General features: G+C 34.2%; 1 protein-coding gene across 1 annotated transcript in view; it reads left to right on the top strand.

Annotated features, from left to right (window-relative positions):
• The window catches only part of LOC115929870, a 35,081-nt gene extending 15,634 nt beyond the window's left edge, over positions 1-19,447 (top strand). The window contains exons 6-14 of the mRNA XM_030999962.1: positions 979-1,157; positions 2,074-2,352; positions 9,529-9,678; positions 10,195-10,227; positions 11,387-11,419; positions 13,385-13,432; positions 14,022-14,066; positions 15,990-16,109; positions 16,835-19,447. Coding sequence (XP_030855822.1) covers positions 979-1,157; positions 2,074-2,352; positions 9,529-9,678; positions 10,195-10,227; positions 11,387-11,419; positions 13,385-13,432; positions 14,022-14,066; positions 15,990-16,109; positions 16,835-16,945 — 998 coding nt within the window. The 3' untranslated portion in view covers positions 16,946-19,447. The remainder of the gene's footprint in view (positions 1-978; positions 1,158-2,073; positions 2,353-9,528; positions 9,679-10,194; positions 10,228-11,386; positions 11,420-13,384; positions 13,433-14,021; positions 14,067-15,989; positions 16,110-16,834) is intronic.
• Positions 19,448-21,098: the final 1,651 nt, after the last annotated feature.

The following is a 21,098-nucleotide window of genomic DNA, read 5'->3' on the forward strand; positions in this document are numbered from 1 at the left end:
AAAGTTACGCCATTTTGATTTAGGGTGGGGGGGGGTACTTTTTTGGTTGTGTTTACTAGCATACTGGGTTTTAAAAAAAACTTTTGATCATTATTAACTAAAAAATTAAATCTCGCATCAGACTGAGGCTTCTACATTATAAAGTTGAAGGATGTAAAATCTATTGGGAGCAAGTCTTGTGACATTTCTCTGATTACTTCTCTTTAAATATTGCTCTGAATATTTAATTAACATTTTCACTTTTTGAAAAACCCAAAACACAAAATGTGTGTGTATCAGTAATTATTTCAAAATACAACAATTGCCATTGTGTGTTGCTGCTGTCATTTCTGCCAACCTTTCGCTGTCCAGTGTCATTAATGATTCAAGACTATGAGTTAAAAAGGTATTCTGTAAAGACAACTACAACACGCAATGGCAATTGTTGTATTATGATTTTATTTTTTTTAAACACTTAGTACTATTTTGTTTAGTGTGTGATGTGTGTTCACTAGTCCCCTTAAAATTGATGCTATTATTGTACTGTGTAGTACTGGGTTCCACTTTAATATTTTGAATCATCCATGGTTTTCATTCCTTACAGATATGATGGCTCAAATTCACAAAGGAGGTTTGTCGACAAATTAGGTTTATGTGCGTTGTAACACGTCATATGACGCACATAACCCTAGGTTTGTCGACAAACCTCCTTTGTGAATTCGGGCCATTGTGATCATAATGTACAAATTATGATTGAAAGAAAATCATGACGAGGAAATTAAGCCTGCATTACGACAGGCTGAGACTGTGTAAGCCATAATCTACAGTTTATGTGAGACAGTTAATTGCAGAATGTAGAATGTACATATATTGCTAATGAAACAAGACTCTTTGAAATCATTTCCCTGATAACAGATACATTGATTTTAGAAAAAAAGAATTAGTATTTTACATTGCGTTTTCTTAATATCAAGCTTTTTTTTCATTCACCAATTAAAGGCAAACTGCAGGAAGGGGAAGCAGTCCTGCCCAAAGATGTCCTCCTCTTTAGGGACTTCCTAATCGTTCGGATTTTATTTCGAAATCCTCACAGACCAGGGGTAATATCCAACATCACGTTGAGAGACTTCCAAAAGGGAAGTGATATGGCTGATGAAACCTCCCTTCACGTCGTGAAGGTTGGTAAAAAGAGTGTTACTAACTGTTGCATTTAAATGCACCTTAAATTGTTTTCAAGTGCAATTACCATACGGTCAAGACAATTCATAATCACATTTACAAATGCTGGAATTGATAGTTTTTGCATAACTAATAAGCAATAATGAGAAACTGAATAAAATAACCATATAGACGAATACAAAAAAGTATGCTCCCTTGATTAGTTACTGACAAACAGGCCAAATGATATTCTGTGGTATTTCTTCCTACAAAGGTTTGCCTAATTTTTCACATTTCACCAGACAATGGCACAAGGCTTAAAGATACTATGTCCCTTTTGCATCGACATCAAATTCTGTAAAACTTTGCAGGAATTATGAATATGTCATGTATGTCCTGTCTGTGAAGTTTAAACATTTGCAGATTATTCAAATTATGCAAGGAAACCCATGTACCTTCTAGATTTCACTGTCGGAAATTATTTTATTGAGCTGTAACAGGTACATGAGCATTCGTCTACATCAATAACTCACTACTTGTAATGGCCAAAATTAAACTGATTGAATCTTTTTGCAGCACAAAACATACGACCATTCAGTATTCAGAAAATGTCTTGCCAAAAGGGTCTGAAAATCAGACTTTTACTTAGGTGATTGTAATCGTTTAAGTCGATTTGACATCTAATCGTCGTTATTTTCCCACTGAAAGCCACTTTCAAGCCCTTTCGTTTTGAAAGATGTTCTAAATTAGTATTGTCTTCCAAATGCCGTTGGAATTTATCCTTTATATTTTTGGGGCCTGCAAATGGGACATACCGGTAGTACCTTTAAAATATGAATTCAGTCAACCTGTCACCCCTAAAAAAACTGCCTCAATCTTTCAAAACTTTCTTATGTACATGTATATCCAATGTGAAAAAATTATATTCTGTTGCAGGTCAGAGTACACAAGACCCACAGGAAGTATGGGGCTGCCAACATCATCATAGATGAAGCTCTATGGAGGTGGCTCTCCATATACAAGGAGAAGGGACGGCCCCTGACACCCAACTACTCAGAAGCAATGGAGAGAGATGACAGCCCTTTCTTTCTCAGTGCAGTAAGCACACAAATGACGAAGGTTGGGCAATCCTTGAAACGTCGTGGGGAGGCTCTGGGCATCACGGACCCAACCAAGATGCTGCCGACCAACATCAGGAAGACGGTGGTAACGATGGTAAGACTTAACAAGCTGCATTTGTGATAAATACATGTAATCAGATCTGATTAAATCACATTCATTATGTAAATTTTAAAAGAAAATTTTAAAAATTTGAAACAAAACTTGTTTGGCTAATTGCCTTGTAGAAAGGAGGAGAAGAAGTGTATTAATTCACGTAGCACATGATAATTAATGAAAAGTGTTGTATGCACTTATAGTTTGATCATGTGTAGGCTCCAGTAATTTCTAGCAGTATTGTATATACCGGTATGGGCAATTCCACGGTAACGGAATTACATTTCAGAGAAATTTGGGCTCTATTTGTATATACTGTAGACAGGTGGTTAGACCTAGCTGATTATTTACAAACTATTGTATTATGCACCTGTAAGCAAATCAACATATAAAAAATTATTTTTCTACATTCAGAACACCCCAAACCAAAAGTGTGTCAGTAACGGAATTACGGCAGAAAAATTGGATAATTTTTTCAATAACTTTGAAAAGAATTCATCTGAAATCTGCAACCGATTTTGGGTGAAGTAATGCTAATAAAGGTTGCTTGTATTGTTGACTGTCCTACAGCAAGATTTTTGGGGGGCGAAGTTGTCATGGTTTTTCTGTGCTGGATGGTTTTTTGAACAAAGGTAGCGGTAACGAAAATTACAAAAATGGTAACAAAATTACGTCTTCTGAAATAGGCTTGAAAAAAATTCAATTCGTGAAAATTATGTAGGCTTAAATTGATGTTTTAATGTTTCAGGGGTTGCACTAATAAGCCGGTTTCGGCGATTACGTAATGCACGGTTACTGTAACTAGGTCCGTCAAGCGTTGCCAGGCCGCCGTATTGAATCTGTGCATTTTGTATTAGACTGCCGGTCTTTGCCGTTAAATTTCATTCATATCTTTCTATCAAAACTGCGTTTATATACATGAATTTCCGTTTTGGCCGGAAATGACTTCCAACTTGCCATTCAACAAGCTGAGTTTCAGGCAGCTGCAATATTTTCTTAGAAAAAGAGGAGTTTCGACCACGGTATACTCTCGAGAAAAGACTCGTTAAATTAGCGTCCGCAGAAGCGAACTAGCCTGCCCGTAGCCCCTGACCTACGGGGCCCGTGTCACTCGGTAGGCGTGACCGTGTGTGGGGAAATAAAAACGGGCATGATTTTCGTTTAGTGAACTAGTTACATACCCCCCTTTAATAAGTTTGACGATATTCCTGACTTTGGGACCTATGACGTATTAAATTATCTAGTAGAGAATATGGCGGACTATGTGGTACCCACGTTCTTCTGCAATCAGAGGTGACTGTGTGTGCGAACGGGTGGAAAATAGTTCATCACTTCTTTCATTTCTACGTCCAAATTTGTACTCACTTTCAAGCTAAGTTAAATGCAAAATTGAATGGAAATTACAGATATCGGCTAACTGATATTCTAGTTCTTCGCCTTCTGTTTCATCATGCTTTCAAGCCGACATCGCATGTATCATCGACCTCTGTTTTTCTTCTTTTTGAGGGGGTATCATGCGCTGCCTGTACCGGGGATTTGCCTGAACAGGTTTGGCTGCAAGATGCGAATCGCTATTGCACGTTCCGTTAAACAGCAATGCTTTTCCGTTATTCTTGCCTAAAACTCAGCAAATTTTAAAGATCTAATGTATGAAGAACAAAATCACATCTCAAAGATATGTATTATTCAAGTTAGAAACTGCCTACTTTCTCTTCTCTCTCTCTCAAAATAGCGAAAGCAAACGATAAATCACAACTTGAACATATAGAGTGAACACATGTATTGTATGCACACCGTGTAGGCTGCTATGCACCGCGAGTACTTTGTTTGACCGACCCTCCGATTACGTAATGCGATTTAAAGGTCTGTGAATACATTACGAAACTGGCCCATTGCTTTTAACTACAAAGCAGTTCATGTGTGTACTTAATTATAAAAAAACTTTTGGAAAACACCTCTTTTATATTGTTAAATGGCAAGTAAATATGACATTTCTGAGAAAATATTGGTGTGTGGTGATCCAATTTAAGTCAATATGTGTTAATATAGTCACTAGTTTACAACTAAATTAAATTGGTTTAGTTTGCAAGTAGGAAGATCACACAAATTATGACAAACTACATATGTTATTGCCGGTATTGGAATTATGCATATGGCACAGTTTTTTTAAAACTATGACCAAATAGCTAAATGGCCCTTTGAGAGCCTGACACTTTACAAAGATAAAGAATTAGAAATCAGTTACAACTTTTTCTTGTAGCATGGACCTAGATTGACCTCCCATAGCTTTATGAAAAATGTTCAACGTTGCTTTGTGTGCATGAGGTATCCCCGAACAGGAAATTGTTTACCGAATTTCGTAACAAAATTGACATACCTTTTTGATTGAAGCCGGAAAAAAAATATAGCCACAAAAAATATGTTTTTTTTTTTCTATTGATGGTTAATGAGCGTGGGTGGATCTTAAAGAAATTTAACAGTAATCTGAATTAACGCGTGTATTTTGATGGAACAGTGCAATTGAAAATGGTGTTTCGGACGTTACATTTTCCGTAAACAATGTAGATCCTCATTTAACCCACTAGAACAATAAATTAATGAGATTGTATATGGTTTGAATAAGCTTATTAGTTACTCCAAGTCATTAAATTAAAGGAAAATATTATTTAATTATAGTAGGGCTTATATTAGAAATATGCTCAAAATTTGAAAAAGTTGTCTCATTTGCTGTAAACAATCAATTTGAAGTAGCAGAAAATATATGAACTGCAGGACCTATCTATCGTAACATTTTTTAAACAAAGAAAAGAAATTTGCAATACATTACTACAATACTATTTTATAGTTAAAACCAATTTTCCGTTAACAGTTGTAACGTCGGAAAAACAAAAAGTACCAATGAAATGAATATAATCCATATTTAAGGGTATCTGGAGTGAAAAAATCATTATGAAATAAGTTATAAGTCTTAACACGAGTCAAAACACATATCAGGTCTTTCATAACCAATAATTTTGTGTAAGCTCAAGAAGGGTGTTTCGGACGTTACACTAGTTCTTTAACTAGTTCAAATGAAGGGCAAAGATAGATGTGAGAATAGCAAATTTCAATTTTTCAACCTCTCCTCTTGCTATTTACATTGCTGTGTGTTTGCAAATCATCAGGTTTTCATTTTTATAGAGGTTGTTCAAATGATGTCATATAACCAAAGATTGTATGGTCAATGCAAACTATTTGGTAGGTTACAAAAGCTCAAAATCACCCACTTAAGCAATACCCAGTCAGTGTACATGTACATGACATGGGTATGATACAGGTATATAAAGTTGACAAAATCAAGCAAATTAAAATGTTTTTCTAAAAATTTATGGGAAATATGGATTTTCATCTGAAATTTTTTTTTAAAAAGGGCACTAAGTACAGGTAACTAATCTGTGTACAAAGGATTACTACTGCCATTATCCAATACTGAAAAAACATTAATACTTTATTTAATGATCCTAAACATACAGGTCCGTATTCTGAAGTCGTGTCTAACTTAGTCATGTCTAAAGTTAAACAACTGTTTAGTTAAACACGAGGTCGTGTCTAAGTCCTGTCTAACTAAATTTTGTATTCTGAAGTCGTGTCTAAGTCTCGTCTAACTAAACAACTGTTTAAGTCCTGTCTAAGTCGTGTTTAACAAAACAACTGTTTAAGTTCTGCACAAGTCGTGTTTAACTTTTAGTCACGACTTCTGCGCATGCCCAGTAGGCGTTAATTCTGACGAAAGACCCAATGCGCATGCGTGCGTGCACCGGATAAATAAATTAACGCGCACAGCTAGCTGGTACCATGGTGATGTGATCGTGACGTAATGACTAGACTGCATGTACTCTGTGTTCGTACATGCACGCACATGTACTGTACACTGGATTGGCAAACACACTACTTATCAGTGCCTCAGTGCTCGGAAGAACCAGAAAAGAAACTTCTCCAACAGAATGGTTAGCTTATTATAGATTATGGAATTTCCAAGATGTCACCAGTAGATAGGAATAGTTAATATTATTGAGAGAAAAAATTAGGCTACACAAGAAAAAATCCTGCAAAACGTATTCGAAATTTGAGAGGATGCACGTACCATCGTTCTCCCCCGCAAGTTCAGGGTCAGCAAGTAGAGTGTACCTTCGACGTTGAAAAGCAGCATAATCGCGCCCTTAAACAACCCCTCGCAGTTGTCTAAAGTTAAACAGGACTTAGACAGGTCTTTGTGTTTAACTTTATTTAAACACGACTTCAGAATACGAAAAAGGTTAGACACGACTTCGTGTCTAAAGTTAGACTGGACTTAGACAGGACTTAGACAACTGTTTAGTTGAACAAAGGAGTTAGACACGACTTCAGAATCGGGCCACAGTCTTCCTCAAACTTATGCATACATATACATGTAAGCTAGTGTGAAATATAAATGGGCTTTAATACTGCTTGTCTCTTTTCTCTTGCCTATTCATTAACCATCGTTTATCGTTAAACAGAGAAATTGAAGGATCCTGTACAAAATTATATTCTATGAATCTATAATGTTTCACAGATAACTAGAATACTTGATTTATGCTCCAAACATCTAACTGGTCTCCACATACCTGTTCGAGCAATGTGCAATCTAAGATGCATGTTTAACCTATACTGTTTGTCACCTGTGATATTGGCACAGCAAGAGTTAAGATCAATCAACCAACCAACCAATCAATCCATCCACCCATCCATCCATCAATCCATCAATCGGCCATCAAGTAAATAAATAAATACTTATTGAAAAGCATTTAAAAGTGTTGTCTTTTGAAACAGCCTCCTAATACACATAGTGGAAAGGGATGATTGTTACTAGTATTAAAATCTAAAACATGCACAATTTTAAAATACATGTAAAACGTCTCATTCTCGGGAAGTACAAAGGATAAGAGTTCTCTTATTTTGTATTATTTTAATGGCTGGGGATACTTCTCTATAGTTTTATTTAAGAAAAAAGATTTTTCAATGTTTTGCTTACATTCATGTACATGTATGTGTTAGTGATATTATTGAATGACACACTATATAGTTTAAGGCAAAGTGTAACATTGTGTAACATCCAAAACAAACTATAGCATACATTATAACAGTGCAAAAGAGAGTATTTCTGTAAGTAAATTTTCTAAGGAGTTTTGATGAATACAATTGCTATTAGCTTCATATTTCGCTCTGTTAGATCACATAAGCATTTATAACTACACGTTCTTTAAATGAACAGTATACCTTACATAAATTGGGTAGTCGAATAAGACAAACTAGGTATATGTGTTAAACTAATTAAAACTGCACATTTTTTTTCTCCATAAATGTTAAAGAAGTATTTTTCTGCAAACTTAGGTCAACAAAACCAAAAGAAAGCAACTAACTTGAATACAGTTATGATGTTAACAGTGTATAACGTCCGAAACACCAGTGGTGTGACATATGAAACTTATTAGGCAATGCACTGGTTCCCAATTTTGTTTGTATGTATTTATCTTATATCATCAGTTCTTATAATAAAATAAGTTTGACCGAAGAAGAAAAAAAAAGCACTTTACCTAATGAAATAAAAACTTGTTATTGTCAAAACCATAATTTAGAGCTATTTTTCACTTTCAAGGGATACAAAATCTGTATTTTTCAAGATAGAAACTCAAAAATTTCCATGAATAATCTCTGAAACATATTCTTAAAGGCCAACATATTTGTTGGTGTAGTTAATAGCAAATGAGTTTATATCACAGTTATTAGATATGCCATAGTTCACAATAAAATTGTAAGAACTCAAAGTATTCATATCTGGTGAATAAATAGGGAGATAGATTTAAGCTCCAAAATTTGCATTTCTAAAAAATAGGAATAGTCCTGAACCTAAAAATATATGTTTAAAGTAAGTCAATATAATTTCATTTTTTACCCTTTTGGGGACACATTTGGTATATGTTTAAAAAAAAACAGTGCCATATTATACAGCTCTCATTTGTGGCCATCAATGACAAATTGGTTGTGAAGTCGCCAAGGCCAATTTATAGAAACAGGTCAATAAACTCCACAGTATTCAATAGGAAACAGAGGATATTCAATTGTTTTTATTTACTATTTTGAGTGCCTATTAGTATTAACCAAGCAAATACCACATGCAATGTATTATTTTAAAGCTTATTTTAATCAGGATTTATCAAAATCAATTGAAAATGGCAACTTTACAACTGTTTGTCGTGGACGGTGACATTTAGGCATTCCAACATTTTCAAAATATTTCAAAAACACTTAAGTACTACTAATAACACTGCCAACATGTACACCCAATGCAGGGATCTTGGTGTAATTAATTTATTTACAATGATTTTATTCCATAAATTCAAACACCAAAATCTAAACTTATTATAAACAGAGAGCTTTATAAAGCAATCATTTTGTCAACAGCGTTGCAATAATATTTCACACCAGAATTTGTAAATCATTCCCCCATCTCATATTTCTGTCAAGCCATTTTTTCAACCTGCTGAGCCAATTTTGCGACATAGGGTCTTAGAGGGAGCAATGATGTCATTCTTTTTAATCTAATTACAAAGCTCGTCAGATAATTACCTACTACAATTTCACTCCACAAAACCTAGCACCGGATTCAAAACTAATTAATTAAGATCATGTCATCAACAGAGGTGCAATAAAATGTCTGAAAAAATGTAAATCATTACGCCAATTCACTAAATTGTTATCATTCTTTAATAGGGAACACTGGTTATCATTCTTTTTGAATTTGTTAAAACACATTATAATCTTGAACGTTGTCATCATTCTTCATTCCAAACATTTGAAGCTTTAAGAAGGGCAAGAGGGCTAGTCCGCTATAGTCGAAGCCATCTAACTTCTAATGAAATATATGTTTTTTGATAGATTAGATCTTCCCCTTCAACCTCCACCTTGATGTTTGTTAATTTGGGTGCCGCAATATAAAAGTCATAAGTAACAATTTAGCTTAGCTTTTGTAGAATTTTTGTAATCTCTGAATTCGAAATTATTATCATTATTTTGTTTTTAAATCTCTTTGTTAAATAGGCTGTATGGCACAGTTGACAGGTGGTATATTAATGTCATTGATCATCTTTCAATTGTTCCTCTTCGTTTTATTGTTAGGCCCACGAGGACATGTCACCGAAGAAAAGAGAGAGGCTGGCGAACTTTATGTTACACAGCGTCACGGTCCAGGAAGGCTATTATAAGGCGAGGACAAAATCAGCCAAAAACATTGCCGCATCTTTTGATGTGGCAAAACTCGTGCCCCTGGTAAGACCAGATTGAGTAGTGCCTTCACAACTTATTCTTATCTTTGCAAAACACAAGAGTGATATTCACTTGCTTTAATGTAATACTTCTCCAAGTAAGAGCATTTCTATAAAGGTTGCAAGTATACATAACATTTATTATTACCGATATGCTCAATATTTGCAATATTCCTGGTATTATTATGAGAATGTGACAAACATATTTTACTTGATTGTGTGTCTATATTTAGTTCTTATGTTTGAAATCTTCAAATAACAATTGCTGATCCAGAACACATATACACAAGGAAAGGAGTCCATTATAAGTAACCACACAATTTTCTTGGTAAAGTAATCTGTAAATCCCTAACCAAGTTGCTTCCGTTAAACTTGATTTGTCAAAAAGAAATTGTAACTGTAGTGCAATATTTACTTCCCTTGCAAGAGTAAATACATCGCTCCCCTGTAATATTGTACACATGTATTAAAGTCAGATCAAGAAAAGTAAATTTCCATGTTTTCCTATTCCCCCAAATAGGAGGAAGGTCATGAACATCCCACAACAAGCAACGTAAGTTTCTTGTCTGTGCATTGACATTTTATTAGAATGTGACACTTAGACCTTTAAATAATTAACCTCAACTTCATCTTTATACATCTTTCTAATATTTTGTCTGTGTAATGTGCATTTCATCGACATGTAATTTCTCTTAGTTGCTATTAATTTGTTTTTATTTTTGGTACATATACAGTGGAAACTCACTGTTAACAAGGACATTGGAACCGTTGAAAATAACTATGTTATATCTTTAATCTCCTAAAATCAGGGTAAAAAACTAAAGAACATAAAAGTCCTGAGACCAGCAAAATTACCTTGTTACATGAACCGGTATATCAGGAACATCAGGGTATTGGATCTCTTTATAGCGAGTTTCCACTGTATGATCTCTTTGTTTTTTTTGTTTTCTCACATTTAACTATTAAGGTTACATTTCACAATACAGTGCGTCCCAGAAAAAACGAAAGCGAGAATTATTGATGTTTTATCATAACTTAATCACAATTATAATTGATAAATGACATATATTTGTAAAGCTTAGATCCTTCTCTTTCATTTGATGCAACTCATATAATGCATATTTCATGCATGAGCGATTAAAATGAATTTGAAGAGAGGAAACCAAAAAGTCAATTGGCGGACGGTATCTGAATTTCAAAGAGAAAATTGCATTTCTAGAAAGATGAGTTGCTTGCTATTGTATCTCTCTTATATATACATGTATATATATATATATATATATATATATATATCCTAAAGAAAATCTCATATAGGAGAAGATTGACATTAAATTTTTCTGTAAAGCTTTCATGTTGTTTCAAATAGCATCTTCTCAGGCCAATGTTTTGATTTATAGAGGAAATGAAAGGTATCTTTAGAAAATGGTTGCTGAATGGCAACTTATTGGTCGACATTACTTATGGTGGTGATTAACCCAAACTACATTTGATCAACTATTTATGAATACAATTTCTTTCATATCAACTAAAACAGTGCTATGCAAAACAATTTGACATTATGTTTGTATATTTTAAACAGATAAATGTTAGTTTATATGATGCAAAGGTTTTATAAATGTTCCACTGAGCCAAGCCATGCAATTGATCACATACATGGTGTAATTCAGATCCAGAAAAGATAATTTTCATGTTTTTCTACTTCCACCAAATAGGACGTTTCTGCATCAAGAAGCGACGTAATTGTGGTAAGTTTCTTGCCAGTGTATTGACATTTAAATACCCCTCATAAAAGTTCTCCTAGTCAGGTTTGAGCATCATTTTCAATTACTGCCATAATTGACTTATCATTACAAAGGCAATTCCCCCCCCCCCCCACCCTGCAATGATGCCTATTTAAAATGTAGTTTTTTTCATGGAATAATAATAATAATAATAATAATAATACAAATAATATTGGGTATTTATATAGCGCACATATCCACCATTCAAGGTGCTCAAGGCGCTCCAATCTTATTCTGGCTCTGCTAGCTAGGCTGCCAATTTCAGCGTTTACAGCATTCAAGGAATTCCTTCCTACTGGTACCCATTTAACACCTGGATGGAGAGTGGCAAATGTAGATTAATGTCTTGCCAAAGGACATTAGTGTCGCGGCGGGACTAAGACTCGAACAGCAGACCCTGTGATCCACAGTCCGACAAGTTATCCAATACACCACAACAACTCTACAGCGAAGCTAAATATGGGTCTAAGTCCAAAAGCAAAATGTTTCAAACGGCACTGTTATTTTCAACAGTGAATTCTCTTTTACTTTTGAGGATGGATTGTGTTTTTAATGACGTTCAGGCAGTTAATGCCAATAGTGTCCCATTCTCATTAAGATAGCTGTTTTGAATGATGTGAAAATGGCCATCAAGATTTATTCTTTAACCGTATTTAGCCTGGGATATTTTGAAACTGCATAGCCCAGGGGGGGGGGGGGGGCTTCTAAGGCCCCCCCCCCCTATGATCTCGGCCGTGAAACGCCCGATCGCCGCGAAAATTTGCATACATGTTAGGTGAAGTGTATAGAATACTATGGTAATTTCAATTTTTTGAAAAATTCACTCATTTGCATATTTATGGTAATTTATGCAAATAAGGTCATACAATTCACATTTTTGCCCATAAATCAGACATTATTCATATTTAAGCATTCTTTCTCACTACATATAATTGTTAGACCATTTGGAATAATAATACAACACAAAAAATTGAAAAACCAGGGTTATTCCTTATGTTATCTATTGTTTTGATAATTTCTTATGTATTTCTTTGTTTTTTTAACTTATGTATTTTAATGTTTTTGTTGTTTTATTTCATTTCCAACTATAATTCAACTATTTTGACCCCAAAATAAAACCTAAACTATAAACAAGACCAAATAACCAATCTTTTATCTCTTTATTTGAAAAATGAGATTTCCATATGTTTTGTACACAAATCACAAAAATGAGCAATTTTCGGGCTGACATGCAAAGACAAAAGGACACGTTGTTGTTGTTGTGTTTTGGTTTATTGGCGATTAGTCAGTAATTTGACTATTGTCACCAAAATACTTTACGGCACGTGTTATATCTCTCATTTTTGTGCCAGAGTTCCCAGATCAACTACTTTTTACAGTGACTTTGTAATGGTAGGTCCGATTTTCGAAAAATTTCTTTCAAAAGATACGCAAGGCTCGAAAGCAAAAAGTCACAAAATTTCAGTGCAAGATTTTCTTGTGTTAAAAAATTATCGCGAAAAATGTCGAGGGGGGACTTCTAAAGCCCCCCCCCCCCCCCCGGGCTAAATAGGGTTAAGGGCAATCTTGTTTTCAATTTTTGTTTGTAAGATGAAATGTGATGGAAATCAGCTGATTAAGACATTGTCATTGTGTTTGAATATCGTACATTTATTGCAAGTCTGTCATTTGTTGACAATAATCCTGTTAAAAGTAGTTGATCTGGGAACTCTGGCACCTTTGAACCGTTTACAGAACCAAATTTCTAGTAACGTTTGATTTTTTTCATGGTAGTGATTGGCATTGAATTGATTTTATGGTAATTTTGTTTTTCTGTTGGACAAAATGCTCACCCTTAATTAACTGATCACACTCAAATAAGAAGCGAAATATAATGTTATGAATTAAACGCAATTATACCAATTTCATGTTTTCCCTTTTCACTTACAGCCTTCTGTTATACAAAGTCTGCAACCAAGCATTGGCGAGGCAGATGTGGTAAGCTTAAAAGAATTATTTTGATATGTTTTTGAATGAGAAAAAAAAATCCCTATTTTTCCCTGAGAGGACACCCTACAATTAATTCACAGAAGAAAATATCGTTTCCATGACAATGTAGTTCCCTTAGCACTGTCCTAAAAGTTGTGTATCTTTTGATTTTTATATTATTTGAGCATGAGAAATTATTGAAATTTGCAGTTAGTCAAGAAAAAAATATTAATTTTCCTCTCAAGGCAAATGTGAATTTGTTTCCTTATTGTTTTATGGCCTGTAGCCTACATTTTACATGTGGCAGATTTTTATTTCACAAATGACACTCACTGTTTCACTATTCAAGGATATTCTTGCTTATCTGAGCCATTAATCCAGACACTCAAATACAAACATGGTAAATCGTTGAATCTACACAAAGCAGTAAGTTCAACAAGAAAAATGCCTTTACTGTCAAGTTCTTGAAATATGTCAGTTTTCTCTGTTTTTGACAATTTATCCCCCTTCCTCTTGCCAGGCCATTAAGGGTTATGGTTACTAGTTGGTTTTAGACATTCATATTCACACTCACCTTATTTATTTGTCATTATTATAGGGCCACATGTCGGATTTTGAAGATGTACAGTCACAGGAAAAAAAGGTAGGAATCCATTCATGTGTATTAAAGGTAAAGACCAGTTATGGTCATGCGATTGAATTGTGAAAGAAACGTTGTGGAATCGATCAGAAAAGGTTGATCATCTAGCATCTAGCATCTGCAAGGTTCTGGAATCATCAAAATGATAAGAAATTTGGCCCATTCTTCGTAAAGTTACAAGCACTATACACAGAAAGATGGATATGGGACTACCATGAGAGAAACAAATTTACCAAATATATGAATTAGTAGGCGGTTTCCCGGCAAATTTTTTATCATCATGTATTAGTCAAAACATATTCTTTCACATGATTGGTAATGAGAGCTTCCATTTCATTTTTGAAATTGGGGCGTTACCAATACTGGTATTTACCTTTAAGGAGAGCATGGTTATTCTGACGGTTGAGTTAGGGTATTAATCCATAGGAATGATGCCATAACACTTGGAATGTGAAGGAAAAGATGGAATAGGGGTTACGTGAAGCAGTTCCGGAACACTTAAATGAAATACAAGTTTGTTTGTTTTTTTAATAATTACCAAAAAAAGAAATTTATGGTCATTTTTTTGAAAACTCATTAATTTAAACTTATAGAAGAAATCCTAAGCTATAGATTATTTCAAAGAAATTTCTTGAAAATGTATTCCAATATTTAATTGGGCAGACTTTTTGCAACTTATGTTTTTAAGGGGGACTCTGTATCAATTTTTTTGGGGGAGGTTATATTTCTTGCAGGATGAACTTATGATATCAAGAAAATTATGAAATTATCACCAATTTGATATAATTGAGCATAAAAAAGTCACATGTTAGTAAATCACAATTGGGTGTTATTATAATGGATTTTTAATAGTTTAGATTTAAAATGTACCCAAACTTGTACAAAATTTGACAGTGCTTATAGACCAGCGTGTGGAACAGAAAACTTTTAACTGGTACTATACATCCTTAACTGCCCAATAAACTTTCTGCCCTGCTTTGTCAGAAGGAAGCAAATGACATATCAAACAAATTCGAGTTATTGTTATTTTCATGTCATACCTTGTGTGCTCTTCTTCCGGGCAAAATTGTATGCATGTACACTCATCCTGCGAAGAGATATGTTAGGCAAGACATCATGGTATTGCATTGACAGATGCATTTTATTCTTTTACTTGCTTCCTTTTGCAAAATTAGGGCAGCATTTTGTAAACAATTTTAATCTAATGTGACAATTGCTCTCAAAACTGTTCATATTCTTAGTATAGATACTGGGGTAACCTGAAATAGGGCAGCTTCCTAAGTATATCCACAAAAAAGTGCATTTAAATGTGACGTGGATGCGTCATAAGGTTGGACGAGCAAGTGTGCGCTTGTAAAATGGCAACTGGCTGGAATGCTCCCCAGGGAGTAGAAAATGTGCATACATTGTGTGCGGGTAAGCCTGAATCCGATGACCGAGGTAATAATATATCTGTAAAGTGCTTAGGCACATCGTTGGATCGATGTATTGAGCGCTATATAAACACGGAATAATATTATTATTATCATTATTAACTTACACCAGAATCTCTCAATTCACATTTCTTTCTTGTATATGATAAATAGACCAACCAATGTTGAAATGAGTTAAAGTTTTACTCTTTCCAAGAAAATATAAGCATAAATGTCCTGTAGAAAATTGTTAAAGGGCGATATATATTGTCATTCTTTTCCGTCCTATTTACAAATATTGTAGAGGAATTTTTGTGTACAGTGTGTAAGGTATATTTAAATGAAATGTTGGCTAGTCTGTTGGATCAAATGGGGAAAAAAAATCTGTTCTGCCAAACTTTTAAAAAAAATGCTAGCAATGTAAACATATGTTCATACTAGTAGATACATGGATATTATGTAGTTACCTTTAGAATTGGAAAGAAACAAAATCTGTGTATTTTCTTTCTTTCAGCGGAAAACCCATCGCCGAAGACTGTTATCTGCAGATAGAGAACAGCTGATGATCACAAGGATTCAACAGGCCGTCATGTCGAATGCGTCAAGAATAAAAAAGAAGCCATTTCGAACACTTGTAAGCATAATAATTGCCATATAAAGCATACAGTAAAATCCATGTACATGTATGTTTTGTTTAATGTCCTCTTCCAGGTGTCTGTACATAGGGTTTACTTTTCCTTAACTGCAGCTACTTTATGTAAAGTATTAAATGCCTAGATGATATTAATAACGATAAACTATATTTGTATAGCGCATATCACTTTTCAGTCCCTTTGCGCTTTAGAGGTAAAGAGTTAAGAAGGAAGCAGACAATGATGGAAACATAGATTTAAAATCAAATACCAACTTAAACTTAACCAAAACTTGACTAAAACTACTGTTGAACAAATGAGTTTTCAGTCTGTTTGTAAACTGGTCTACTGTGACTGCCTCCTTTAACATGAGGGGGTGTTTCACAAAGATTTAAGTTAGACGTTAAGTTCCCAGTTGCGTGTGGTATATGACACATCATCATTGGTCAGATCATGCTAAGGGACGCGCGCTATTGGGTAATTTACCAATGAAATTACGCATTTAATACTGTATGCACATTGGCACTTACGCATGACTTTAATTCAAACTTAACTCTTTGTGAAACACCCCAAGGTATACCATTCCATAGTTAGCTGCTGCTACTTGGAATGGGGTCAACCTTGCCATTATATGAAGAAAAAAATCATATCAATTAATCAAAGAAGTACATTTTTTCTATGGTTCATTAAACAAAATTACATATAATTCATTTTCTATTCCTTATAGACCAACGCAGTTTACGAGCGGATGGAGAAGGAAGGACCCCTAAGTTTCACAGCTAAGGCTTTTTATGATAAAGCCAGACACATGAAGCTGGACAAAGACCCCCTAAAGTAGTGCCACGGTACAGCCTTGTCAAGATATAGATGTTTAGGGAATTGGTGATCTAAAATAAAGGAAATTGAATGTGGTTTCTTTCCTACCTTGTGTTGATGCAACACCTGTCGAAACCGGTACCAGAGTAAGAAAGCCACAATATTATCTCACTGTGACTTCTGAGATAATTTACAATGTGAGTTATAGGTAGACGTTCAATTATTGCACAGTTCCCTTAGAAAGAATATGTAGACTATTTACAAGTAATATCGCTTCTTTGCCGATGAAGTAAGGGAGACAAAACTTATAATCTCAATAAAGTAATAAGGCTTTAGAACCAAGCAGAGATTCGAGCGAAGAATGAAGATACGAATTATGATAAAGCTGAATTAGTCTGGATGTAGACTCTCTCTTTAAAATGCGTCTCCTCCTGGGTGCGCGCATGTGTTATTAAGTGCCTGCATGGGTAATGCGGGCTTTATATTAACGCCTATTTTAGTGCGCTTTTGGATAAGATAGTACAGATAAACGTTCATCCAATATTGTACACAGTGCAACGCACTTTTATCAAAGATAGTACACAGTGCAACACACTTTCGTTTTGTGCATACTCCAAATATTGATAACGCGCATTGTTACTCTATAGATCAAAGCTATTAACTTAAGAGATCAGCAAAACAAAAAACACTGTAGGGTGATTGATGGGCCAAAGTACAATTTATCACATGATTTACTTTCCACCAATCGTACAGCAAGATTCTTAGTGAGTGGAATATCATACCTTTAAGAGGTATTATTTGTTTTGTATCCAAAGTTGTTTGATTTTGTGTCTCTTCCCCATTGAGTATCCTCAACTAGTAATGATGACATATGCAGGGGATCTTTGTCTATTATTTTATATGCACATCGTGTATAATGCCTGAATAAAATGTATCGCTTTCTGTAATTGTTGGTGAGACATTGACCATGTACTACATGTACAGACATGCCAACCAGTACGATCTTATCGTATTTGGTACGATAAATGTGAAATACGATTGTACGATATCGCCCCATGATAATACTACTTTTCATATTAAAAAAAGAAAACTTGGTGTTTTTTTTGAAATATCAGACACTTGTTTTTTCTTTAAATTGGTTTATAATGTCAGTCAACAGGAATGTGGCACATATTTCCTCGAGTATATAATGCAAGTCTAAACAGTAATTTTTTTCTCAATTCTATTCTGGCTTGAACCAAACTTTCATTGGCCAAAATATGCAAGCATTCAGTTGTATAATATTCTCGTTATGCATTTAAACACCCTTTTTGCATCATAAGAATTATTACTGATGCATTACTATTTTCTCATTAAATGTTTAATGAAAGAGCAAACATTTTACTTGCTCGTTCTTACCAGTAAAAAAAAATCTGATATTTTGCTGGCCCAGGACCAATGATCAGCCAGCGGTAGTGTCAAGTTTTTGTAAAATTCTGATTTTTCTCTCAAAATCCAATTGGTTAGGATATTCAGTATGTTTTTTTTTGGTCAAGACGTTGGCATCTCTGCATGTATAAACAGTGTATATATTAAATTTATCTCTATATATGACCATGTATAGATTACCTGATTAAACATATTTTTTAAATATCTTGTTAGTGCATAACTTAAACAAAATAAGGTATCGTAGTGAAAATTTGTTGGTAAGATTAAAAAAATGTGAAATACGATTATACGATATCGCCCCTTGATAATACTACTTTTCATATTAAAAAAAGAAAACTTGGTGTTTTTTTTAAATATCAGACACTTGTTTTTTCTTTAAATTGGTTTATAATGTCAGTCAACAGGAATGTGGCACACATTCCTCAAGTATATAATGCAAATCTATACAGTAATTTTTTCTCAATTCTACTTCTGGCTTGAACCAAATTCTCATTGGCCAATATATGCAAGCAATTAAGTTGTATAATATTCTCGTTATGCATTTTAACACCCTTTTTGCATCCTAAGAATTATTACTGATGCACTACAATTTTCTCATTAAATGTTTAATGAAAGAGCAAACATTTTACTTGCTCGTTCTTACCAGTAAACAAACTTCTGACATTTTGCTGGCCCAGGGCCAGTGATCAGCCAAGTTTTTGTAAAAATCTGATTTTTCTCTCAAAATCTGATATTCAGTATGTTTTTTTTTTGGTCAAGACGTTGGCATCTCTGCATGTATAAACAGTGTATATATTAAATTTATCTCTATGTATGACCATGTATAGATTTACCTGATTAAATGTATTTTTTAAATATCTTGTTAGTGCATAACTTGAACGAAATAAGGTATCGTAGTGAAAATTTGTAAGAGTATGTAGGACCATGAGAAGATCATTAGGTGCTGAGGGACGTACTTGCTACATGTAACTTGAAGATATACATTCTGAAAACACTGTACATAACATTTTGAGGATAAAAAAAAGGGATGCAGAAAAGTACTGATTATGTTGCAACCATTAAAAACATTACACAATGCAGTACAGTTTAAAACAAACATGACATTGTATCTTTTGTATATTTTTTTATCCTTATGTTGTTTATGATGACATAGTGTTGGTAGTGAAGATGGTAATGATTGTGATAAACTGATGATCGTGAAGATGATGCTCATGTTGATTGTGTGTTGAAGATGAAAATTCCACAAAACATTGCAATGGCATGGTGTACTATTATTTAGCAGAATGTTTTTACAGTTACAATACGAATCAAATCTCTTAAACGATTTATCTCTTTTTGTTGAGATATGCTGTTGATCAGATAATAGATAGTAATAATTGTGAGGGTGATGATGATATTGATTGATTGATTGAATGATTGAATTTACTATTATTAATTTGATTTCCAGGAACATAGACATCAAGCATTAACAGTAATTAAACATTGTGACATATCAACAAGAACAACAACCAATACATGGTGATTGCCCAAAATAAATATTCATTTCTGTTTGCGCTCCTCATTGGTTGTTAGGCATACATATGAAAGATGCAAATAAAGCAGATAGACCTTCAAAAACATGTGGCAGTAACAAAACGAAAAAGAAAAGGAAAACAAAAAGTCTGATTTGTTAAATGATTAAACTATGTGGGGGGGGGGGGGGGGTCATCAAAGAGCAAATAATGTACTGATGATGCTGATGAGGCTTTTGAAATGTTTTTATCAACAATGATTGATTGGTACATCACTAACAGTAATGATCATTAGGCCTTCATTATTTGGGGCTTGATGGATTAGTGGTAGAACAGTGGTCAAATAATATTAATAATCATATTAATGAATTTATATAGTGCATTTCCATATACATCTTCAAATGTGCTGTGCAGATAACTCAGATATTGTCCTTTTGCAGTGCAAGACAAAGGGGGGGGGGGGCACTGCTTTCAGGATGGATGGCAAGGGGGAGGGGCACCGATCTTAGTAATTATTTGCAAGGCAAATTGGGAAGAGGGTGTACAAGGGGTCATATCATCTTCCTGGTCTTTGATCAGGTTCCTTCCCCCCTCTTTGATTGTTTTTTTAATTTATTTTTTTCTCTCTTTCATTTTGACCACTTGATGGGGAGCGGGGGGGGGGGGGGGAGACACAGACTCCCTAATCGCCCCCTCCAGCTTCACTGCCGTTTTTTAAAGGCATTACTTGTCCATTTCAATTTTCCTTGTGCAGTATTCAAATGCCATGGGTGTCCAGTAGCTATCAAAAAGCATATATCCTTGATTTGAAAAAATAAGGGATAGAAAAATCATCACCATAATTTATGAGAAAAATTACATGTACTTTTTAATAAAAAGAGAAAAATAGCCTGTTCATATCTGTGATTATTATAAATCTTGAATAATGAAAAATTCAATGCTATGACAATGATACACATGTAACTAAAATGCAGCATGTAGTATTATTGACTGGTGTTATTTACAGAATTGTTAATACAAAAAGTAGAAGGCATTCCTTTAGAAAACTTTTGGTGGCAGTAGAGGGCGCTATAATTATTTTTGGGGACTTTAAAAAATGAAAAAGTGAGAACATATTTTCTCTACTACTTTTAAGCTTTAGGAAGATGGGATGATCATTTTCATTAAATTTTGATATTCAAAATATAGGAAATCTTGAAAATGGGGCATTTCCCTGTATTATTTGCATTTCACTGT

This window comes from Strongylocentrotus purpuratus, unplaced genomic scaffold (assembly GCF_000002235.5).
Source record: "Strongylocentrotus purpuratus isolate Spur 01 unplaced genomic scaffold, Spur_5.0 spur5_scaffold_6, whole genome shotgun sequence".
In the NCBI taxonomy this organism is placed as follows: Eukaryota; Metazoa; Echinodermata; class Echinoidea; order Camarodonta; family Strongylocentrotidae; genus Strongylocentrotus; species Strongylocentrotus purpuratus.